The sequence below is a fragment of the Leuciscus leuciscus genome, assembly GCF_965113295.1.
Source record: "Leuciscus leuciscus genome assembly, chromosome: 12".
Taxonomy (NCBI): Eukaryota; Metazoa; Chordata; class Actinopteri; order Cypriniformes; family Leuciscidae; genus Leuciscus; species Leuciscus leuciscus.
Genome location: NC_138736.1, coordinates 37,520,325 through 37,540,945, shown reverse-complemented (window position 1 = coordinate 37,540,945; position 20,621 = coordinate 37,520,325). Strand labels below are relative to the sequence as shown.

General features: G+C 38.1%; 2 protein-coding genes and 2 long non-coding RNA genes across 12 annotated transcripts in view; 1 reads left to right on the top strand and 3 right to left on the bottom strand.

Moving 5' to 3' along the window:
• The window catches only part of LOC309511702 (E3 ubiquitin-protein ligase TRIM39-like), a 208,088-nt gene that overhangs the window by 86,379 nt on the left and 101,088 nt on the right, over window positions 1–20,621 (bottom strand). For 3 of the 8 annotated variants that reach the window (XM_082186966.1, XM_082186961.1, XM_082186965.1), the window contains exons 1-2: window positions 7,418–7,548; window positions 6,536–6,619 (exon numbers count right to left, since the gene is read on the bottom strand). In XM_082186966.1, the coding sequence (XP_082043092.1) occupies window positions 6,536–6,608 (73 nt within the window). In that variant the 5' untranslated portion in view covers window positions 6,609–6,619; window positions 7,418–7,548. Of the gene's footprint in view, window positions 1–2,865; window positions 3,543–3,697; window positions 3,734–4,542; window positions 4,682–4,772; window positions 5,007–5,324; window positions 5,421–5,534; window positions 6,107–6,535; window positions 6,620–7,417; window positions 7,549–20,621 lie in introns of those variants that run through there. The other 5 variants (XM_082186962.1, XM_082186963.1, XM_082186957.1 and 2 more) reach the window with 4 other exon arrangements.
• LOC309511707 (uncharacterized protein) overlaps window positions 1–20,621 on the top strand; it is a 169,225-nt gene that overhangs the window by 64,281 nt on the left and 84,323 nt on the right. The gene's annotated exons all lie outside the window — the stretch shown is intronic.
• LOC309510382 lies at window positions 10,864–18,120 on the bottom strand. Of its 2 annotated transcripts, XR_014210337.1 has the most exons (4): window positions 17,988–18,120; window positions 15,932–16,081; window positions 15,119–15,412; window positions 10,864–11,061 (listed from the first exon to the last, which is right to left on the bottom strand). It is a non-coding gene; the product is annotated as an uncharacterized lncRNA (long non-coding RNA). The 2 variants fall into 2 exon arrangements; XR_014210338.1 differs by lacking the exon at window positions 10,864–11,061 and having other exon boundaries at window positions 13,329–15,412.
• LOC309510383 lies at window positions 12,167–13,068 on the bottom strand. Its single transcript, XR_014210339.1, has 2 exons — window positions 12,917–13,068; window positions 12,167–12,872 (listed from the first exon to the last, which is right to left on the bottom strand). It is a non-coding gene; the product is annotated as an uncharacterized lncRNA (long non-coding RNA).

The following is a 20,621-nucleotide window of genomic DNA, read 5'->3' as shown; positions in this document are numbered from 1 at the left end:
TTTTATGAAGGGTGCACGCCACTCTTTGCCGGTCATCAGGAGATCTGTTCCAGGGTAGGACCTCTCCATGGTGCTGGAAGCGCGGTCTCTTTATCCTTTTGAGCCTCTGGGAAGTATTTCCCTTAAGCTGCTGTCCCTCAAGACAGCTTTGCTCTCGGCCTTGGCATCTGCTAAACGGGTCAGTGAGCTACATGCACTCTCGGTTCAACCCTCGTGCGCCAAATTCTCCTTAAGTGGAGATAAGGTTTCCCTTAAGCCTAACCCGGCCTTCATGCCGAAATGCTTCCCTGTGTTCACTTCGGAGGTTTTGGAGCTATCCGCTTTTCACCCTCCACCCTTTGCCTCCTCGGAGGATCAGGGGCTGAATGCTCTGTGTCCCGGTCGCGCTCTGCAAGCATGTATGACCAGGACCAGTGCTTTCCACAAGAGCGACCAGCTCTTTGTTTCAAGGGCTCCCCCGCACAAGGGGAGTCCCATTTCAAAGCAATGCCTCTCACATTGGCTTGTGGACGCTATACTGTGGCTTATGAAGCAAAGGGAGTGCAGCCCCCAGGGGGCATCAGAGCTCATTCTACAAGGGGCTTAGCCGCCTCTTGGGCTTTGTTCAGGGGAGTGCCACTGCAAGACATCTGCTCCGCGGCCAGCTGGGCCTCTCCTCATACCTTTGAGCGTTACTACCGGTTGGATGTCACCAGAACCTCGGTGGCACATTCGGTCCTAGGGGTAGGGTCCTCTTAGCCCTTTCCCACAGCCCCGTTGGGTTAACCAACGAAGAGTGAATGGGCCGGCTGGCCATGTTCATTCCTGTCACCAAGCATTCGCATTCCTTCTTGGGTTTAGCTATGTGCATTGGTGGTGCGGGGGCCATTATCATGTATGGGTCTCATGCATGTTTCATGCCCTGCTTGTCCACAGCAGTTTAGCGTGGCGTCCCCTTGCAGGGTCATGTTTGTGGGACGTGTCAGGCACCGCCTCTCTGAGGTGACCGTCCTTCTCTGGCCTTCAGAACCTCACTGTGAGTGTATTGGGCAATCGGGGAGCTGTCCATGTCTCTCCCATAGGTGGATCTCGAAACGAGATGATGAAAGAGAACAATAGGTTACTGTCGTAACCCCGGTTCTCTGAAACATCGAGTGGAGAGATCCACCAGCTTCGCCCCGCTTGCCGCACGAGAAGCGAATATACTTACTGAGGAATAGCAGCGCACCTGACAGCTATATGCCTTAGGTAAGGGGGTGTGGCCTTACCTGGCATTGGCTGCGCGCTTCTGTCTGTCTAGCCAGACTTGGTGCAATTGGATGCTTCTGCAGAGGTCAGGTACGGATGCCCTTCCCATAGGTGGATCTCTCCACTCGATGTTTCAGAGAACCGGGGTTACGACAGTAACCTATTGTTAAACTGGGCACAATCCTGTCAACACACACAGGAAGGTTTTTTTTGTTTTTTACCTTGCTTGCTGGTCTCTCTCTCGGTGAAGTGCATTCCGTCTCTTCCCCGGGCCAGACACGAACGGCGCGATCCAACAAAAGACAGACCCCACTGATATTACACTGGATGCTCTGGCGCGACACGAGTCACGACAAATCCCAGACAGTGTAAAGTGATGCGCCGCGGCCGTTATATTTCTGACGTACGGTACTCCGAGTCCAAGCGCTCGCGCTATTTCTGACAAGGGACAAACAGGTTTGCATTTTGTATAAAAGGTCCGGTCGCTTCAATGTGTCCAATATAGACAGCCTCTGGCTATTGTAGACACGCGGTGTTAGGCAAAAATTAGGAAATAAAAAGCACGATGGAATGGTGCCAGCCAGAGAGGCCGTTTACGTCAAATACAGTAGTATACAGCGAATTTAAAAAATACAGTAAGTCTCTGTATTTGGTGTTAGACAAATACAGTAGTATACAGCAAATTAAAAAAATACAGTAAGTCTCTGTATGTGGTGTCAGACATCACAGAAAATTCCCATCATGCAATGGGAATCACAGTTATTTACTGTAAAGAGAAATAGCAGTATAATACTGGGGGATTTAAAGTAAATAACTGTAGAAATTACAGAAAAGTCTAACAGTGTAGGCTGCTGCAAGGAGCTTCCAATGGCAAGTGACGAGTCCTACACAATAAGTTTTTTTTGGGACTTTGTCACGACGTATTTCGGATTCAAACTTTTAGGTTTCGTAACGTTAGACATTTTATATCCGACACGTTTGCAGCTGTGGTAACTAGAGCAGAGCTGGCAACCTGGATGCCGAAACACTACTGACGTCGTGATTGGTAGATATGGGTGGATGGTGGAGCTTCAGGCCAAAACACAACATGACAACATCAACATCAGTTAAGGGCTGCAACTTAACTTTTAAATGACAATATCCTGGCCAGACTACTGTTGTCAGTGATATAAGTATTTGAAATGAACATGATTTCTTAATGTCTAGTGACATATCAGGGCCATTTTATGATTAATTGAAATACATTTCTTACATACGGTTCCTTTAACTTGGTAATAGACCAACAATGTCGTCTTCTTCTTCTCCATTTTTTATTTTTTGTTTTTACCATGATCATAATATCATGGTGTTTTGAAGATCCATAGTGTTGTGTATGAATATGGTAATAATCATACAGTGAAATATATTGAGGAATTAACATCTGATTTACCACAGTATTATCACAGATCATTTTGTAATTGAAATGGTAGAAACAGCTTTGATATACTTTATCAATTTGATCATAGTTTGGTTTATTTTGATGTATATAAAAACAAAAATACAGACACTTTCACTTTGTCAGGTTGAGATGGGAGAAAACAATGGCACGAATAATTATGAAAAGTAATTGTTAAACAAGCATTATATTTTCACAATATAATTTGCAATTATAGCTAGAATTATAGATTTTAACAATGAAAAACAAATTATGAAAATATAGCAAAACATGTTTAGATTTGTAATTATATAAATCATTTTCATTGTGTATTTCATATTACGGCAGAAAATTCATTTATTGTAATTGACAGGTGTGATGATCAGTGGAGTTGAGTTTTTACCTCCATCATTATTGCACGGGCAAAACAATGGATAGAGTTTCCCAGTGAAAGACTGATCAGTGAAAGAGTAGAGATGAGAGCTGGACTCCACATCATAAAAGGAGACCAGACCCTCCTCATAATCCACAAACACACCGACCCGCTGCGGCTTCACTCTCACACACAGAGAGACAGGAGAATCAGCACAGGCCAAATATTCATTCCCATTCTTCAGCCGCACAGTCCAGTATCCATCACTGGGAGTCAGTGTGATCTCTCCCTTCCTGTTAATGGATTCTCTGGTCACTCCTAAATCCCATTTAGTCTTTCCCTTCACCTCCACCTCAAAATAAAATCTCCCTGAGGAGAATCCCTCCTTTCCCAGGACACTTACACATGTGTCAAATCTCTCTGGTTTGTCTGGGAGTTTCTGTCTAATGTCTCCATGTCTCACTTGTTTTCCATCATCAGACAGGATGAGTTTAGAATGAGCTGTATCAGGATCCAGAGTCACATCCACTGAGAAAACAGAGAATATAAATCACAAATTCACAATACAGATATTTAGTGATGATGTTTGTAATATGTAATCAGTGTTTAATCATACTGTCGGTCAGTGATGAAGCTGTGAGTATCTGAATGTAATCTAGTGTAGTGCAGACAGCACACTGTACCTGCATACTGCTGTCTCCTCTTCACTTCTGTAGAGACTAATGACAATAAAACACCATCAGATCTTTGACATGTTTATGTGTGGAATTATAGACAAGATTTAAGGTTATATTTAAAGAATTGTGTACAACATCATGTTTTATCTGATCAATGTTTCTCTGCTGATATTTAGAGAATCCCTGAACTCCTATTGTGTTTGAGCTCGAAATATTCCTCCTTTTTAGAACATCTTTGGGAATGTTTTGTGAACATTTTATGAAATTTTTATTTAAGATATTGTTATGGCTAATGTTATTCATCTCAGTTTTGGAGTGTATTAGTGTTGTGGTTAATCAGCAAAGCAACACTATAAAAAATAACCTTAGAGAAAGTGAAAATGAAAGCCCAGCACTGCGAAGCTGTTTGAACTACAGGTCAGAAATGTTCCTCTTAAAAAAGAACAAATCTGCATTCATGATGTCTATCGATTTGATTTTCTTCTGCTAAACTGATTTTATCTGACACATAATCACAACATTTAGATGAAACAGCTGAAAAGACTGAAAATGGCAGAAAATGTATGTTTCTTTCTGTTGTTTCTCATCTAAAAGTGTTCACAGATTTACTAAAGCCTCAAGGTTCTGGTTACAGTGATGAAGCTTCTAGTACAAGATGAATTTACTGCATGTTTCCTGAAATTAGAGATGAATATGACCTGCTCTCTTCAAGAAGAACTGTGATGATAATGAGACACAAACACATGATCACACACTTCTCTTATTTCAGCTTTAACAGACTCATTCTTCATTACTGATATTAAAAGATGATAAATATATGTATCTGTACGGTGTGTTTGATATTGCTGTACCAGTTTGCGTGAGTTTCTCCTGTAGAGAGTCCTGCAGTTTAGTCAGAGCTCTCCTCAGAGTCTCCAGACTCTTATCAGTCTTCACACTGATCTCAGACCAGTTCCTGGTGTTTCTAGAGCTGCACAGGGATGAGTAAATCTACAGCAGGAGAGAGGAGAAATCCTTCAGCATGGGGAGTGTTATGGTGTCATATACTGCATTATCATTGATCAGAGAGATGTTGACTGACCTGTAGGAGGTGGAGGTGATCTTCAGTGTGTGAGAGCTGCTCCAGCTCAGTGTTTCTCATCTTTAGCTCAGTGATCTCCTGCTCCAGCTCTTCAATGAGCTCTTCCTCCTGTTTCTCTGCTGCTTTCTGCTGCTCCTCCATCATCTCCAGCAGTTCAGTCTGACATCTCTCAATGGAGCGGATGAGATCAGTGAAGAGCTCCACACGGGCTGCTTTCTCCTTCTCTGTGTTTCTCTGCTCAACCAGGACAATCAACACATTATTAGTGGTGTTTGTTAAGAGAAGAATCAGTGTTATTATTTCTCATACTTCAGTGTTTTTAGGCGGTTTTCAAAATCCCTCATTCTGCCCCGTTTGCACTGAATGATTCCTCAAATCATGTGTGTTGTTGAGGAGAGATGTGTTATTACTTTACTAAGTGATCAGGGAATCACAGACGTGTCGATATTCAGACCAGCAGTGTGACTGTGAGTGTGAAATTGCTTTTATACAACAATTCAATAAACAATGATAGATATTAAAATTAATTTAATTTAATTATTTTAAACTCACTTTTCTGACTTCTGCTGAGTGTTTGACGTCTTGAATCTTCTTGATTCTGTCCTGGATCATCTGCTGTGTGTCTTTCTGTGTCTTCATCAGTTGAGTCTATAGACAGAGAACAACACACAATATGTTTTCATAAGTGCTTCATTTATATTAAAGAACATGTGTTTCCTCATGATAAGAGCCATTTAAAATCAGTTTGTCCGTAACTTTTACCTTCTTCTCTTCACTCTCCTCTTCTATAGGAACAGTGTCGTGGTTCTTGTGGTCTGTCACGTCACACATCGGACACACACATGTCTGATCATCTCTACAGAACAGCTCCAGAGGTCTCTCATGTTTCTGACATATATAGTCCTCCAGATTACTCACAGGATTGATCAGTTTGTGTTTCTTTAAACCTGCCACTCTCGAATGAGGCTCCAGGTGAGTTTCACAGTAAGAGCTCTGACACACCAGACACGACTTCAGGGCTTTCAGCTTTCTTTCCTCACAGACGTCACACAGAACTTCAGCTTTTTTCAGAGCTTCAGCTTTTTTCTCAGGACTTTTCAATTTACAGTGATCTACGAGCTCTCGGAGTGTGGTGTTAATCTTGAGATCAGGTCTGTGCTTGAATGTTTCTTTACAATATGGACAGTTGCAGGTCTGGCTGTTGTCCCAGCTCTTATTCAGACAGGTCTTGCAGAAGTTGTGTCCACATGGAGTGGTGACTGGATCAGTGAACACGTCCAGACATATAGAGCACTGAAGCTCCTCAGGCTGTGGACCGCTGGAGGAAGACATTGCTGAAGAGAGAAATGATGAAGATAAATCACCTACACTACTAGTCTAAAGTTTGGAAACACATTAGATTTTTTGATTTAATGGCTTTTGCTTGAAGGACTTAAATAACAATAATAATAATTATTATTAGCCTTATTATTATAAATGGGCTCATTTAATACTGTTTATAAAGAATCCCATGATGCACCTCATGAAGTTGGTTGAATGTAAAGAATGTTTAGAGACAAACAGTGACGTCTTTGAGGAAACTCAAATATATTAGAGATCATGTACAGTCAGCTGGTCATTACTGCAAAATGAACCCAGACAAGCTGATTTTATTATCTGCTGCTGTACACTCCTGAACTACATATTAAATATTATATGAGAAGAGTGAAAGTTATTCATGCACTAATTCATTCTTGTTTTTTATTTTTTGTTTATTTACTTACATGGAGGTATATCCCCAATACTCCGTCTCCTGGTTGTTCTTGCTTGTGTTGATGTTGGTAAAGATTCTGCCATTGTTCTTCACTCTTCGTTTTCAAGAATAGAAATGTTATTGAATGATCAAAGAACTTATAAGAAACATCTAAGCCTATATTTGCTCCTAATGTGTATTTAGTCACTGAGGTTTAAATGAAATCTTACCTCAAGTCCAGCTTAGTTTTACTTATTCATCATAATATTATTTCAAGTCAAATTTATAATTTATATCAAATTGGTTAAAATGAATGTAAGAATTGATAGTGAGGGAAACACAATAATTCATTTGAAATTCAGGAAGAAACTCAAACTTACAGAACTGAACTTTGACCTGCTCTTTTGATAATTTTTTTTTTTTTTTTGAGAACTCAACGGAACTTTTGACCCTAACTAAAGTACAAAGTACAAGTGATATATTTTCCAGCAAAACTATATATATATATATATATATATATATACACACACACACACACACATCTCTCCACAAAATACATTATATAGTCAAGTGTAGTTTTAATCTAGTTCATTATAAAAGTGATTTTCATCTGCAGATTAGCAGGTTTGTGTTCAGTGAATCTGCAGGACATTTACTTCCTGTTTCTTTAGTCTTTCTGCCATGTGACAAAATGACAGAAACACCAAACTTTGCTTTACAACCAATCAAATGGCATATTTAAATACAATTCTGATACCATTTCAGTGCAGTGAACAACTAAAAAAGTTGAGTATTTGATATGCTTAAACCTGGTTCTGTTCAACTTATTCCAGTTTGACATAAACCTACTAAACCAGTTCACTTCCATTAGAAACCTGTTCAGCACAATCTCTCTTATATTTCTATCTCTTACCTGTGAGGATCAGATGTGTCCACAAGACTCTTTGAACGGATCAATCAATATTCTGTAGTTTAAAGAGGTTGATCGTTTCAGGAGTCCATATTGTTGTTGAACAAGTTAGTTTTACTTTCTCTGAATCTCTCTCTGAACTACAGTGATGTCAGAGAGTGATGTCAGAGAGTGATGTCAGAGCTCCTCCTACATGTATTTCATGTGTTGTCTAACGTATCCATTGATGGGAAAATGTTTTTGTTAGGTACTGTATATGCCTCAAATATTTAAAAAATATAATGTTGATTTGTTCTCTGATATTGAAAATGAGATTAACAAAGTAAGAAAAAGATTTCATGATCTTGAAATGATTAGGTGGGGACTTTAATATTGTCCCAGATGTTAAGATGGATAGAATTCCTATTCCAATAAGATAATCTACAGGCGATTCAGAGCTATCTATATTCTGTGAAAATGAAGGGGTAATTGATATATGGAGATATAAACACCTAGCCTAGAAATCTAGACGCACCCTAGCGGCAGCAAAATGTATTTTGCAGCCAGGGCAGTCTAGCAACTCTCCATAGACTTTCAAGCTGCAAAAACCTAAATTGGGTCAGGCCAATCACGTCGTGTATAGAGTAGGCGGGGCGGGCTTCACATATGACGACAGAGTTGCGACGGTTCCCTGGCTGCCACTTGAAAACAAAGAATGACGGCTGCTGGAGAACGTCTTTCGAATCGGCTTTGTCCGCGACTCTGGAGGACTCGGAGTTAAGTTTTTCTTTGAGAAAAGAGCGGCACTTAAGTCATTCTTAAAAAAAGGAAGATGTGTTCGTCCTTTTTCCGACCAGATATGGCAAAAGTTGAATCTATCAACTAGCTCCGCTGTTGGGAAAACGCTCTGGTTGGTTGAAGCGCTGTCCTATTGCGTGCAGAGGGAATTTGAAAGACAGCCGTTTATCCCGCCCCTCGGATGAGCCGTGTCTATGGTGAGTTGCCAGACCTAACATCTTGATGTAGGTCTGGCTTGCCAGGCTAATAAACACCCACATTTGAAAGAGTACACATGGAGTAATAGAGATAAATCTAAACAGTCAAGAATCGATCTTTGGTTAATTTCTAATTCATTAGAACAAAATACAAACAGAGTATCAATTGAACCATCGATATTGTCTGATCACAAAATGATTTATCTTCTCATTAAAAGGAATAACAAAACTTCATATAAAATCTCTTATTGGAAACTAAAAATAAATAATTGGAAATTGATCGTTTTCAACATGAAATCAAGAAGATAATACAAACATATTGGAATCAAGCTAAGCGAACAAATTTATACTGTAAAAATTGGGAGTTTATGAAGTTTCAGATTAGATTTAGTGCAATTGATAAAGGCAAAGAAGTTGCAAAGTCTAACAAGTCAAAGGAAGAGGAAATCATTAGAGATATTTCTAACATCACTACTAATAATACTGATGGGAATTCTAATTTGTTAATGAATCTGCAGGCTGAGTTAGATAAATTATATATAATCAAGGCAAAAGGAACATTTGTTAGATCACAAAGTCGTTGGTTAGACAATTCCAGTCCTCGGGACCCGCTGCTCTGCACATTTTGTATGTCTCCCTTATTTAACACACCTGAACCAGATCATCAGCTCATTAGGAGAGACTCCATGAACTGAACTGAGTGTGTCAGGTAAGAGAGACATACAAAATGTGCAGAGCAAGGGGTCCCGAGGACTGGAGTTGAGAACCACTGGGTTAGAGGAAGGGGAAACTAATTCCAGATACTTTTATAATTTGGAGAAAAGGAATGGAGAGTATACATCTATTAGAAAGCTTCATATCAATGGCCATGAAACACAGGACCCTATTATTATTTCAAAATACGTCTCAAATGTTTATGGTAAACTATATTCCAGCAGTGCATGTTCTGTAGACAAAATAGATGATTTTTAAAGCCCCTAAAACATAATATAGATCGTATCGATGGAGAATTTAAAGCTCTTTGATAAGGAAGTATCCATTTTAGAGATAAGAACAGCTATAAAAACCATCAAATTGCCAACTGTAAGTCAGGTAAGACACTATTTAAATATAAAAGATTTTTACCATACACACACATTTTTTGGGGGGGTCATAGTCTTTAGGGAAAGACTAAACAAAATGACAATACAACTACACAACAGGCTTTAAAAGTTTTTATTAGGGCTGGGGGAATTAACGCGTTAATCTTTGCAATTAATTTGAAATGTTTAACGCGTTAAAAAAAAAATAACGCAATTAACGCAGCACTTTTTTTTTTTTTTTTTTTTTTTTTTTTATGATTTCCTGTTGCGGCTGCTATTGAAAAGACCGAAATATGCCCTCCCGCCTCTCCGTGTTCGGCGATCAGGTTTCATTCTCGCGCAGCTTTCATGAGCGGGTCTTTTCCGCTCCGCGTGTGTGTGTGTGTGTGTCAGCGCGCTCTGTCGTTAACGGCCCAGCGGCGCGCTCTCAGTTCCGTGTGTGTGTGTGTGTGTGTGTGTGTGTGTGTGTGTGTGTGTGTGTGTGTGTGTGTGTCGGCGGCTCTGTCGTTAACGGCCCAGCGGCGCGCTCTCAGTTCCGTGTATGTGTGTGTGTGTGTCGGCGGCTCTGTCGTTAACGGCCCAAACGCTTCAATCATGTACCGAGCACTGGAAAAGTAAAGTCCGCTCAAATAACGTGAAATTTCTCAGTAGACTTCTGTTTGCTGAGCTGGTATAGCCATGCTGGGCAACAATGGTAAAATTATGACCTGCTTTGATCACATGCTCTGCTAATAATAGTAGGACTATATTTTATTTTGATAATTAGTTAAAAAAATAAAAAATAATAATAATCTGTTAAATTGATTATATTTTAATATAGGGCGATTTTCTGTTCCTTTTCCCCCCTGTGTTGTTTAATTAGGTGATTCTAAGTTAAAAGGAATAGTTCACTTTAAAATGAAAATTCTGTCATCATACTCACCCTCATGTTGTTTTCAAACCTGTATGAATTTCTTTCTTCTACTGAACACAAAGGAAGATATTTAGAAGAATGTCAGTAACCAGACAGTTTCTGGGTCCCATTGTCTTTAGGAAAAATATATACTATGGAAGTCAATGGTACCAGAAACTGTCTGGTTACTGACATTCTTCTAAATATATTCCTTTCTGTTCAGCAGAAGAAAGAAATTCATACAGGTTTGAAACAACATGAGGGTGAGTATATGATGACAGAATTTTCATTTTAAAGTGAACTATTCCTTTAAATATTGATGATTACAAGCTTGGGGGAAACGCAATTAATTGCAATTAATTACAGAAATTGTGCAATTAATTAGTTAATTTTTTTTAATCGATTCCCACCCCTAGTTTTTATTAAAACAGAAACAAATGGAACAACAGAACAAAGTTTTGTTACAGCATTAAAAAAATAAATAACGGCAAATAGTTTAAAGCAGGACCAATAAAAAGGGGGGAAATATCTGCAGAGGAGCTGAGATCTGCATTTTGGAGCCAAATAGTTCCAGCTTCATGCACACAAGAGTGAGAAAAAAAAACATTCAACAGAAAGAAGATTGCTGTAAACTCCGGTCTCAGTGATGGGCAGTCGGGGATAGAGTCCATTTAAAATTGAGAGAGCCTTGGTGAGCAGCTTTAACAGTAAAGGGGTATATAAATTAGAAGCATATTGGAAACACTGTAATGTTGATTTCACTTGGCAATTATTTAGATATTAAAATTAAGATGGAAATAACAAAAAAATAATTAACTGATACATTATTACAACTTTTTCTCTACGGTGGTCTTAAGGGCTTTGTCAATCTTCTCACGGTGTTGTGTTCCATGAAACAGAGTCATACATGTTTGGAGTGACATTAAGGAAAGTAAATAATGAACGAATTTCTATTTTGGTTGCACTATTCCTATAAACATTTTTTGTCACTTGTAATAAAGAGTACATTTTATATAATTCTACATTAGAATTCAACCAAGTTTTATGTAATAAACCTACATAAAATTTACTCTAAGGATAACACACTGTTGCCATGCAAAGCAGAGTGTTGCCATGGACACGCAGGATTCTAACCGTAGAGACAGAACATGCAGACTATTTTCTTTAGCAGAAGCAATACAATCGTTTTTAAAGGGGACATATCATGCTAAATCCACTTTTTTACCCCTTAAATGCATTTTGTTGTATATTTGGAGTGTTTAGAAGTACAGAAAAGTTGAAATTATTCTCTTCAGGTGCTTCGTTGATATCTTTATATTCTGTTTTGGTCATATTTTGCAACCTGTTCTGATTTTTCTATTCTCTATTATGTTTTTTGAACAATTACGTCACAGTATTTGCAGCGGAACTGCCAAATAAGGACATCGACTCCCGGCCCAACACTTCCAGCAATCCTCCATTTTTATTTCTCGCTGTGATTTTGTAGTCTAAGCTCAAGGATGCAGAAGTTACGAGAGAGTAAGTCAAAATGTTCGGTTGTTGGATGTAGTAACCCACACGCTTCATTACACCGTCTTCCAGCATCAGAACCTCTTCGAAGTGCCTGGTTGAGTTTTATTTTTAACGGAAATGTACCCATAAAGTCATTTTTGTGTGCGCGAACGTGAAGCACTTCAAGGATAACTACTTCAGCAACAGCAGGGTTTATCTAGCGGCACAGAAACTTTTGGACATCCAAGATTTGTGTCAACACAGAAAACATTTAATCATTGGATAGTAGGGCTGGGCGATATATCGCACGATGTTGTTATGCGCATCTCATCAGTAAAGCCGGTTCCTTGATTAGTAGTAAATCACCATCACCTGCTTTCAGATGGAGCGGCATTTACTACAAAGAACCGTAGTTAACTGACAAGCTGAGCCATATCGCATTAATATCGTGGACTATCGCCAACGATAATTCATGCGATATGGCTCAGCTTGTCAGATGTGCAATGACGCTGAGTTTGCTTTAGAAACACCCGTCTTCTGCTTGCTAACAATTCCTCACACACGTACACAACTCGAACCTTCCGTAAAATAATCTTTTATAAAGTTCGGAAAGGTTGAAGCGAATTACAAGGACATTCACAGGCTTCATTGCACAGGATGCGCTGTGAGAGACGCGCGCTTGTTTTGAGTCTCGTCCGTCTGTATTTTCCTTACAAATGCTCTACGAAGTCATCATTTATGTGGTTTGGAATGCAGTGAACTTATATATTTAAAATATGAATCTCACTAACAGAAGGCTGCTTTCAATTTTAAATGCTGACGTGCGCTTTGTTTGTGTACGAGACTGCTCGCGCAAGCGGCTGTGCGACTCCGTGTAAGTGTGCAAAATGAACGTAAACACAGCCAGTTATGTCTAATGCCTGGCTCACACTACAGGAGTTTTAAAATCCTAACCGATTTTGAAATCTGGTTGCAGCACACACTTAAGGAGAATCTTTGCAGATTTTCTTCCCCCAAATCTTAAACATGCTCACACTACAAGGTTTGAAAATCGCGGTGACACTACAAAATGTTATTAAGATTATCGTGCCAGAAGCGCCTCACGTGATCTCACGCAGCAGATCTGAAGTGGAAAAGCATGGAAACATATGGGATATGCATTGCCATGAGACACACGCACGCACGCACGCACATACATACACACGCACAGAGACTTTGAACCTACCGGTACTTTGAGCGCACGCACGCACGCACGCACGCACGCACATACATACACACGCACAGAGACTTTGAACCTACCGGTACTTTGAGCGCACGCACGCACGCACGCACATACATACACACGCACAGAGACTTTGAACCTACCGGTACTTTGAGCGCACGCACGCACGCACGCACATACATACACACGCACAGAGACTTTGAACCTACCGGTACTTTGAGTTCAGCTTCAAAGAGCTTAGATCGGGCCCAACAAATCAAGCCCGACCCCTACCCGAGCCCATGCACTATGTGTCCGGGCCCGGCCCAACACAAAACATTAACATAACTGTAATTATTTAAACCCGAACATTTTTAAATACGTGGGCCAGGGGCGGTGCGAGATATTTTTAACACAGGTGCTGAGGGGGTGCTAGATATATAGCATATAAGTATTGCAAAAATTGTCCTCTTAATATTTAATATTCAATCATTTTAATTGTCACAATTAAAGTATTCATTTTATTAAATTGACCAAGCACAACATTCAGCATTCAATCAAATATTGATTAAAGATTTATTATTATTAGGCTAATAATGTTAACATAATATACTATTGTTATTTCGACATAATATGTGTGCAAGCAACAAGCTAGATGTGCATTATTAAATCCGGTGACGCATGCATTGATTTTGAAATCCATTTCGTTTTAATGCGCTTTTTAGTTTCGGTTTCATTACTGAACATGTAACGTTACTCGCCTTTGTGCCTGCTGACCACAGCGTAATACTTATTTATTTAGCAATAAATAAATGGGGATAAAAATGCATATGGAGTTGAGTCATTCAAAATTATCTCAAGGGAAATTCCTTCAGCATGACAGCCCTGCTGTCTTTTTGACAGCACTGACGAAATCACAATCTTGCTCATCCCGATAAATATCAAACATGTTTGATATGATCGGGGCGAGCCCGATTTGTGTGAGAGTAGATCGGGAGGGGCAAGATTCGATCTGTGAACGCCTCACATTACCAGATAATCTGCGCCGAACATCGGAACCGATCGAGGTCCTCGACAAGATTTTTTCTCCGATTCTCGTGAGGGGTAAATCGGGCATAAATCGGCCTATAACTCCTGTAGTGTGAGCCAGGCATTAAGGGATTAAACGGACAGGACAAACCACAAAAAAAAAAAAATCGCTTTGGCGGGCGCTAAAACAAGTTCAATGCAGGAAAATCGTATCTGTTATCAAACTACAAAAATGGCTGAATGGGGTGGAGTTGAACCGAGTGTCACCTCTGCAACCTGGAGAGGGGGCGGGGTATGAAGTGTCTCATTTGCATTTAAAAAGACCGCACCAAAACGAGTTGCTCTCAGACGCACATCAGAAAAGAGGTAGAAAAGGGGCCTGTGGAGCTATAATAATAAGGAATTCAGACCCAAGCATTGCAGTTCCGCTTTATATAGACCACAAATGTATGATTTATATGTAAAAAGGAATTATTTAAAAGCATGATATGTCTCCTTTAAATCAATAAACTCCTTTTTAAATCAATATTTTGTGTCAAATTATTGATTTATTTGGTAGGTAGCCATGTATTAAGCGGGATAATGTAGTGCGAGGCGGTTGTTATAGCGAATACAACCCCTTCAGGCTGATTCAAGCTCCGCTTCCTCCTGATCAGCCTGTCAGGGTAGTATTCACTATAACAACTGCCTCGCTCTACATTATCCCTTACTTATAATTTGCAGTTTCAAGAACTTGTTCAGCACGTGTCCTACATAGACCTACATAGTCAAACAGGATTAACTAGTAGCCAGTTAGTTTGGTTTTGCACTTTTCCATGGACACTCAGAAAAGTTAATGTTTAACTAAACTCTGGTACTTGTGTTGTATTTCATCTGCCTCTGGTAAAGAAATTAAGTAAAACCCCTTCTGCTCTTCCTTGTCAGATATACTGTTTATCTGTTGTGCACACACTTGTGTGTGTGTGTGTGTTGGACTAAGTATGTATATGCCCTATTCAACTACGCCACTGATTAATGCATATAGAGGAAACACACTTGTGTCATTCACCAGCTTTCACCCATCTGTGCCTTTCCTGTAATGCTGACACTCGGTCCTTCCAAACCAGCCAAATGAGGAAATCTTTAAACAGATGAATACCTGTAAAATAATGATAGGACAATAATAATAATCATTATAATAATCATTATCATCATCATCTATTATTTATCTAGCATTTATTAGCTTCTTGTTTCAGGTGAACAAACGTGTGCCTTCAGCTTTATCACGGACGTCAGAATGAGGAAGTGTACACAGGATCCCGTCACACAGAAGGGCAGGATCATGGCACCCTACAGAACCAGGGAAATTAATCATTAAAAGTATAAATGTACTTGTTCTTAGTAGTCCATAATAATAGAGCTGATACAGCTTTACTCATTGAGAGATTTATTTGTGAGGGATTAATTACCTTAATTTTATTGGAGCCTTACACATTAATTACTGTAAAAACTATGTTATTAATTTGTTCCTGGCCCTAAAGAAATGTGAATTGCTCATTACAATAGGCCATACTCTTTGAACAAAAAAAAAAAAAAAAAAGTAAAGCCTGTTCAAATACACAAATTAGTGAACATTTTTAATAATTAGGAATTGTGTAACAATCATTTATACATTTTATTATCTATTACACATTTCATTTCATTTTGCCTGCTTGGCCGTTTCCTTTTTTAATTATATGATGTTGTTAAGTTACTGTCTTGATGCCAGCCAATCGTTGCATTGCTGATCACGGTATAAACTTTAGAGTATTGATACATCAATACAAATGCACACAGAAGGGCACATGGGTTTCTGGGCGAGAGACTTACCCAGAGGTGGACAACCTCACTGTATGCTCACTGTACGCTCCAATGACACATTGTGCTGAAGTGACCAGATGTCAGGAGACTGAGGACATCCAAATGTCTCCCTTCTTGAGCCTCCCATTGGACATGGTAGAGCAGTTTCCAAACCACTGCCTGGGTGTAATGAAAAAACTCAATTTAGCATATAAGTATTTTTCAGACCAGTAATTCAAATTGAATAATTCATTCTTAGAATTAAACAGTATAGGGCCTTCAAAATGATGATACCAAAATAACATTTTGTTAAGAACCAGAACTTTAAAAGGATATTAAGAGGTCTTTAATATTTCTTGGAATACAATGCAACAAAAATTGCTAAAGTCAACAGATTTTACTAATAGATCTACAAATCTCTGTAAAAATAAAATAACGATGTTGCCATTTCTCTAAAGGCAGTTGTGGCCTAATGGTTAGAGTCAGACTTGTAACTCAAAGGTCTCAATACAGACAGGAAACAACCGAGGTGCCCTTGCTCTTCACCCCCGATCTCTCCCCTGGCGCTGCCCACTGTCCAAGGTTTGCTGTGCGTGTTCACTACTCCTAATGTGTAAACTAACTTGGATGGGTTAAGTGCAGAGGCCAAATTCCGAGTACTTGGCCTTCACTTTCACTAAAGTCATTTTTACCCCTGTAATTTTGGCTTCATCTCAGATGAAAATAGTACAATAAATTACTTGTCACAGACAAAGTTGATATTGTTATGGACGATCTTATAGTTGAACCCCTCCAGAGGGACAACACAAAAAGAGCCGAAATTAAGGTAAAGACTTTTACGTGTTTGTTATTTTTGCCTTTGGAAATTTTTGTCTTTGGAAATTTTTGTCTTTGTATTATTCTAAATATTTTTCAAGAAAACTAAATCATGTTGTGATGATTCATAAACCTTTTTAAACAAGACTATGAGTAATTTTTCCCTATTAATACTAAAATATTTTTTTATAAAATAGTAATATTAGCAAACGCACCTAGCAACCGAACCTAGAATTGAAGTGGTTAGATGCTCCGCTGACGACCTTGGATTGACGTCTTGCATCTTTAATCTAAAGGTAAGGGCAATATTTGATTACAGTGGATTATGAAAATGTTTTAGAAGGATCTAGGTATTACAGTGGAATAGAAATACAACACTTCCCAAAAAGACCATAAAACAGTTGCAGCTCATACAGAACGCTGCTGCCAGATACCCTAATTTCTGTCATTTTCTCCTCTACTAAAAAAAAAACTTTTAAGCCTCTTAAAAGTCCTTGTCCTTACTCCTAACAATTTTGACCTTAAGACCTCTTTTAAGGGTTAAGATGCTTTCTGAATTACTTTACTAGGATTTGTATTTAATTTTAAGAGTAAACACCCACATTTCTAAGAACTTTCTTAGGATTTTGTCACTAGGAGCTACTCTTTGCATTAATAGGGTTAGGGTTATTCATAACTTTTTATGAATACGGGCCCAGATGTGCTATTACAGTAGTCACATTCAAATCCAGACTCAAAACACATCTGTTTAGCTGTGCATTTACTGAATGAGCACTGTTCGTACTTTAATTATTCTTATTTCTTTTGATTATTTTAATTTCTTCTATGTAAAGCACTTTGGATTACCATTGTGTATGCAATGTGCTATATTAATAAACTTGCCTTGCCGGTCCCTGCATGTTTCTGTTGTACTGAAGGGTTCATTCTAAAACCTGTAGAAATTTCCTGCACATATTGTCAATGTATAAATAAAACAATATCCTGCAAAAAAAAAAAAAAACTGCAGGATTTCTGTAGGTTATTCTTGTAAGGAAAACGGTTTCATTCACAACTAATTAACATATGGATGCACCTTGCACTTCTCTTACATGTTTGATTTACTTTAAATTCTATAAGATAGTTTTCATCACTGCATTTTAAAAATTATAAAGCTCCTTTAACAGGGCCGCGTGCAAAACGCGTTGAACGCTCACAATCCCACAAATTATCATACTATGAAAAAAACATACATTTCCACATATTATTCCATATCATACTATACAGTACTTACTTCTATCAACCATTTGCACATCAAAGCCGAATGCTTCCACCATAGAGCCACGCGTTGATAGCATAGACAGTAAAGGTTGATAGAGTAAACCTGAGTTTAGTCATGTTAGACGTGATCGCGTCTGTGTAGCCCACAGACGCGATCACGTCTAACATGACTAAACTCAGGTTTACTCATACTGTCTATGGGTTTACTCTATTCTTCTATTCTACTCTAATACTCTGGTTCTTCGCTTGCATATGCATGCTTATTGGCGACTCGCATATATCGCCACCTATGGGTTGTTGAATATGTTTTATATGTTATGTATATTTCCCATCCCTTCCAGGTACCCACTACCCACCACTGACTGCACAACCGATTCATTTTAATTGTTAATTAATTTCGTAAATCTAGCCAATTTAGTTAACATATTTATATTCTAAAGTTTATTTATAACTTACTAAATTGTTGTGGTATATCACTTTTTGACAAGGTAACGCAATGGTATCATTATATAAATGTACAATAAAAAAAAAAATAATAAAAAAATATATATACATTTGTGCGCGTGCCATGCCCGCGAAACCTACCAGCGGGCATATATAAGCAGGGGTTGTCACCACCGCGCGCAGAACCCGGTTTTCATTGTAAGTGGACATCCTATTCTACCAGCATTTCTGAGGTAAAGTACTTTTCACTTAACCGATTTAGGTACAATTACTTTTAAAACATACGAACCCCTTACAAAGGTAAATGACACTTAAAACTTTGAATAAAGTAAATAATAAAATCTTATTATAGCATACTATAGGTATAGGCTATAGGCCCCTACAACCAGAAACATAAATAACTGCCACTTTCACCTAATGAACATTTTTAATTGTCACAAAATTGAACTGTCTTTTCCAGTAAATGTAACACTACTTTTCACATAAACAATGGTTTTCCGGTTTGTTTCCCACCGTCCACTAGTCGCTTACCATTAAATGCCGTTAAGTCTGTGTGACTTCATTTGGGATAGCCTACTAGAGAAAATCTTTTCCGTTTCATCAGTCATGTCTGTGATGTTATCGTTACTTTAAAATAAATAAAATATACAATTATTAATAATACTATCTTTACTTTGTATGGAAAGCGCGTTATCTCATATGCTTGGCTGCGAGCGCGTGAGCGCTGGTGGTGTACGCGCCAGCGCTCACGCGCTCGCAGCCAAGCCTGTGAGAGCGAGAGACGTGGCTTGTAAAAGATGAGATCAGATCTATAATGATATCGGCCATCCGTCTGTCTGTCATATTATTAATACCACTACATTTAATAATATTTATAAATATAAATACTGTTTTATTAATAACAATAATTATTATAATATTTTATTTCAATCATTATTGTTAACGGTGTTAATAATAATAATAATAATAATATTAGTATTACTAGGCTACTACTTCTACTATTAATAATAATTAAACTCAAATAATAAAATAAGTTATTATTATTAATACTATTCATAATTATAATGACAATAATAATAATTATATTTTATTATTACTGTTAACAGTATTAAAAATAATAATACTAATTAGTAGTAGTATTTTCAAGAATGAATATGTATTTTACTGACTTAATATGGTTTCTTATTTGTTAATGGGTTGTAAAGTCTCATAAGATGCATTACTGCATTCTTCTCATGCATTTTTTGATGCAATTGATATATTAATAAATCAAGAGCCTTTATTAACTTTTTGGAAATTATACCATGAAAATAATTATTCTCTTCTCTTTTTTTTTTTTTTTTAGTGCAGTCTGATTATTGTAAGTGATAAAGCAGGCATCCTGATTAGTCAAAAATCATTGCAGAAATTTAATGCATTTTAATTCGCACAGATCTCACTCATATTTAGACATGTTTCTATTTTCTCTCCCCTTTCCTTGTGTGTCAACAGCAGCTAACTACACCCAGTGGCGGATTTAGCAAATCGGGGGCCCAAGGCGAAGGTAGGTAGGCTATGGGCCCCTCCCCATCCAATCTTTAAAAGAGAACGAAAAAAATATGTACCAACTGAATGGTGGATAGGCAGGTAAAGCTAATCTACGGGGAAGTAAAGGTTAGAGAGGAGAAAAAAACGTCCCCTTTAACCCTGCATACACTTCTTTACAGAAACATGTTACAATGTTTACATGGTACAATATCTGGTAAGCTATGGTTTTTTTTGTTGTTTTTTTTTGCTTGACAAATTTCACCATTTCGATTCAATTCTTGTGATTTGATTCAATATTGACTCATTTGGAAAAATATTAGGTAACGTTTCACAAGATAGGCGTTACTTTTTCTCAAGAAAAAAAAAAAGCCCTATCAGCTGGTATAATTTAAGATTAAAATAAGTAATATAGTACACATATTTAGCCAAATACTCTCTATAGCTCTTTTTTTTCTAGCCAATTAAATGGCTTTCCTGAGGTAAATGTTATGTGACGATTGTTCTCCAGCTGTTTTACCTCTTTCCGCGGTTGAAAAACACGATTGATATTATGATGAGGAATATACATTTCGGTAAGTTATACTGTATCTTTCAACATTGTTAATTCGTGTTTATTTAATATTAGCTAGAGATGATCAGTTCACGTGCCGCTATAGGAATCTGTCACGTCACATTA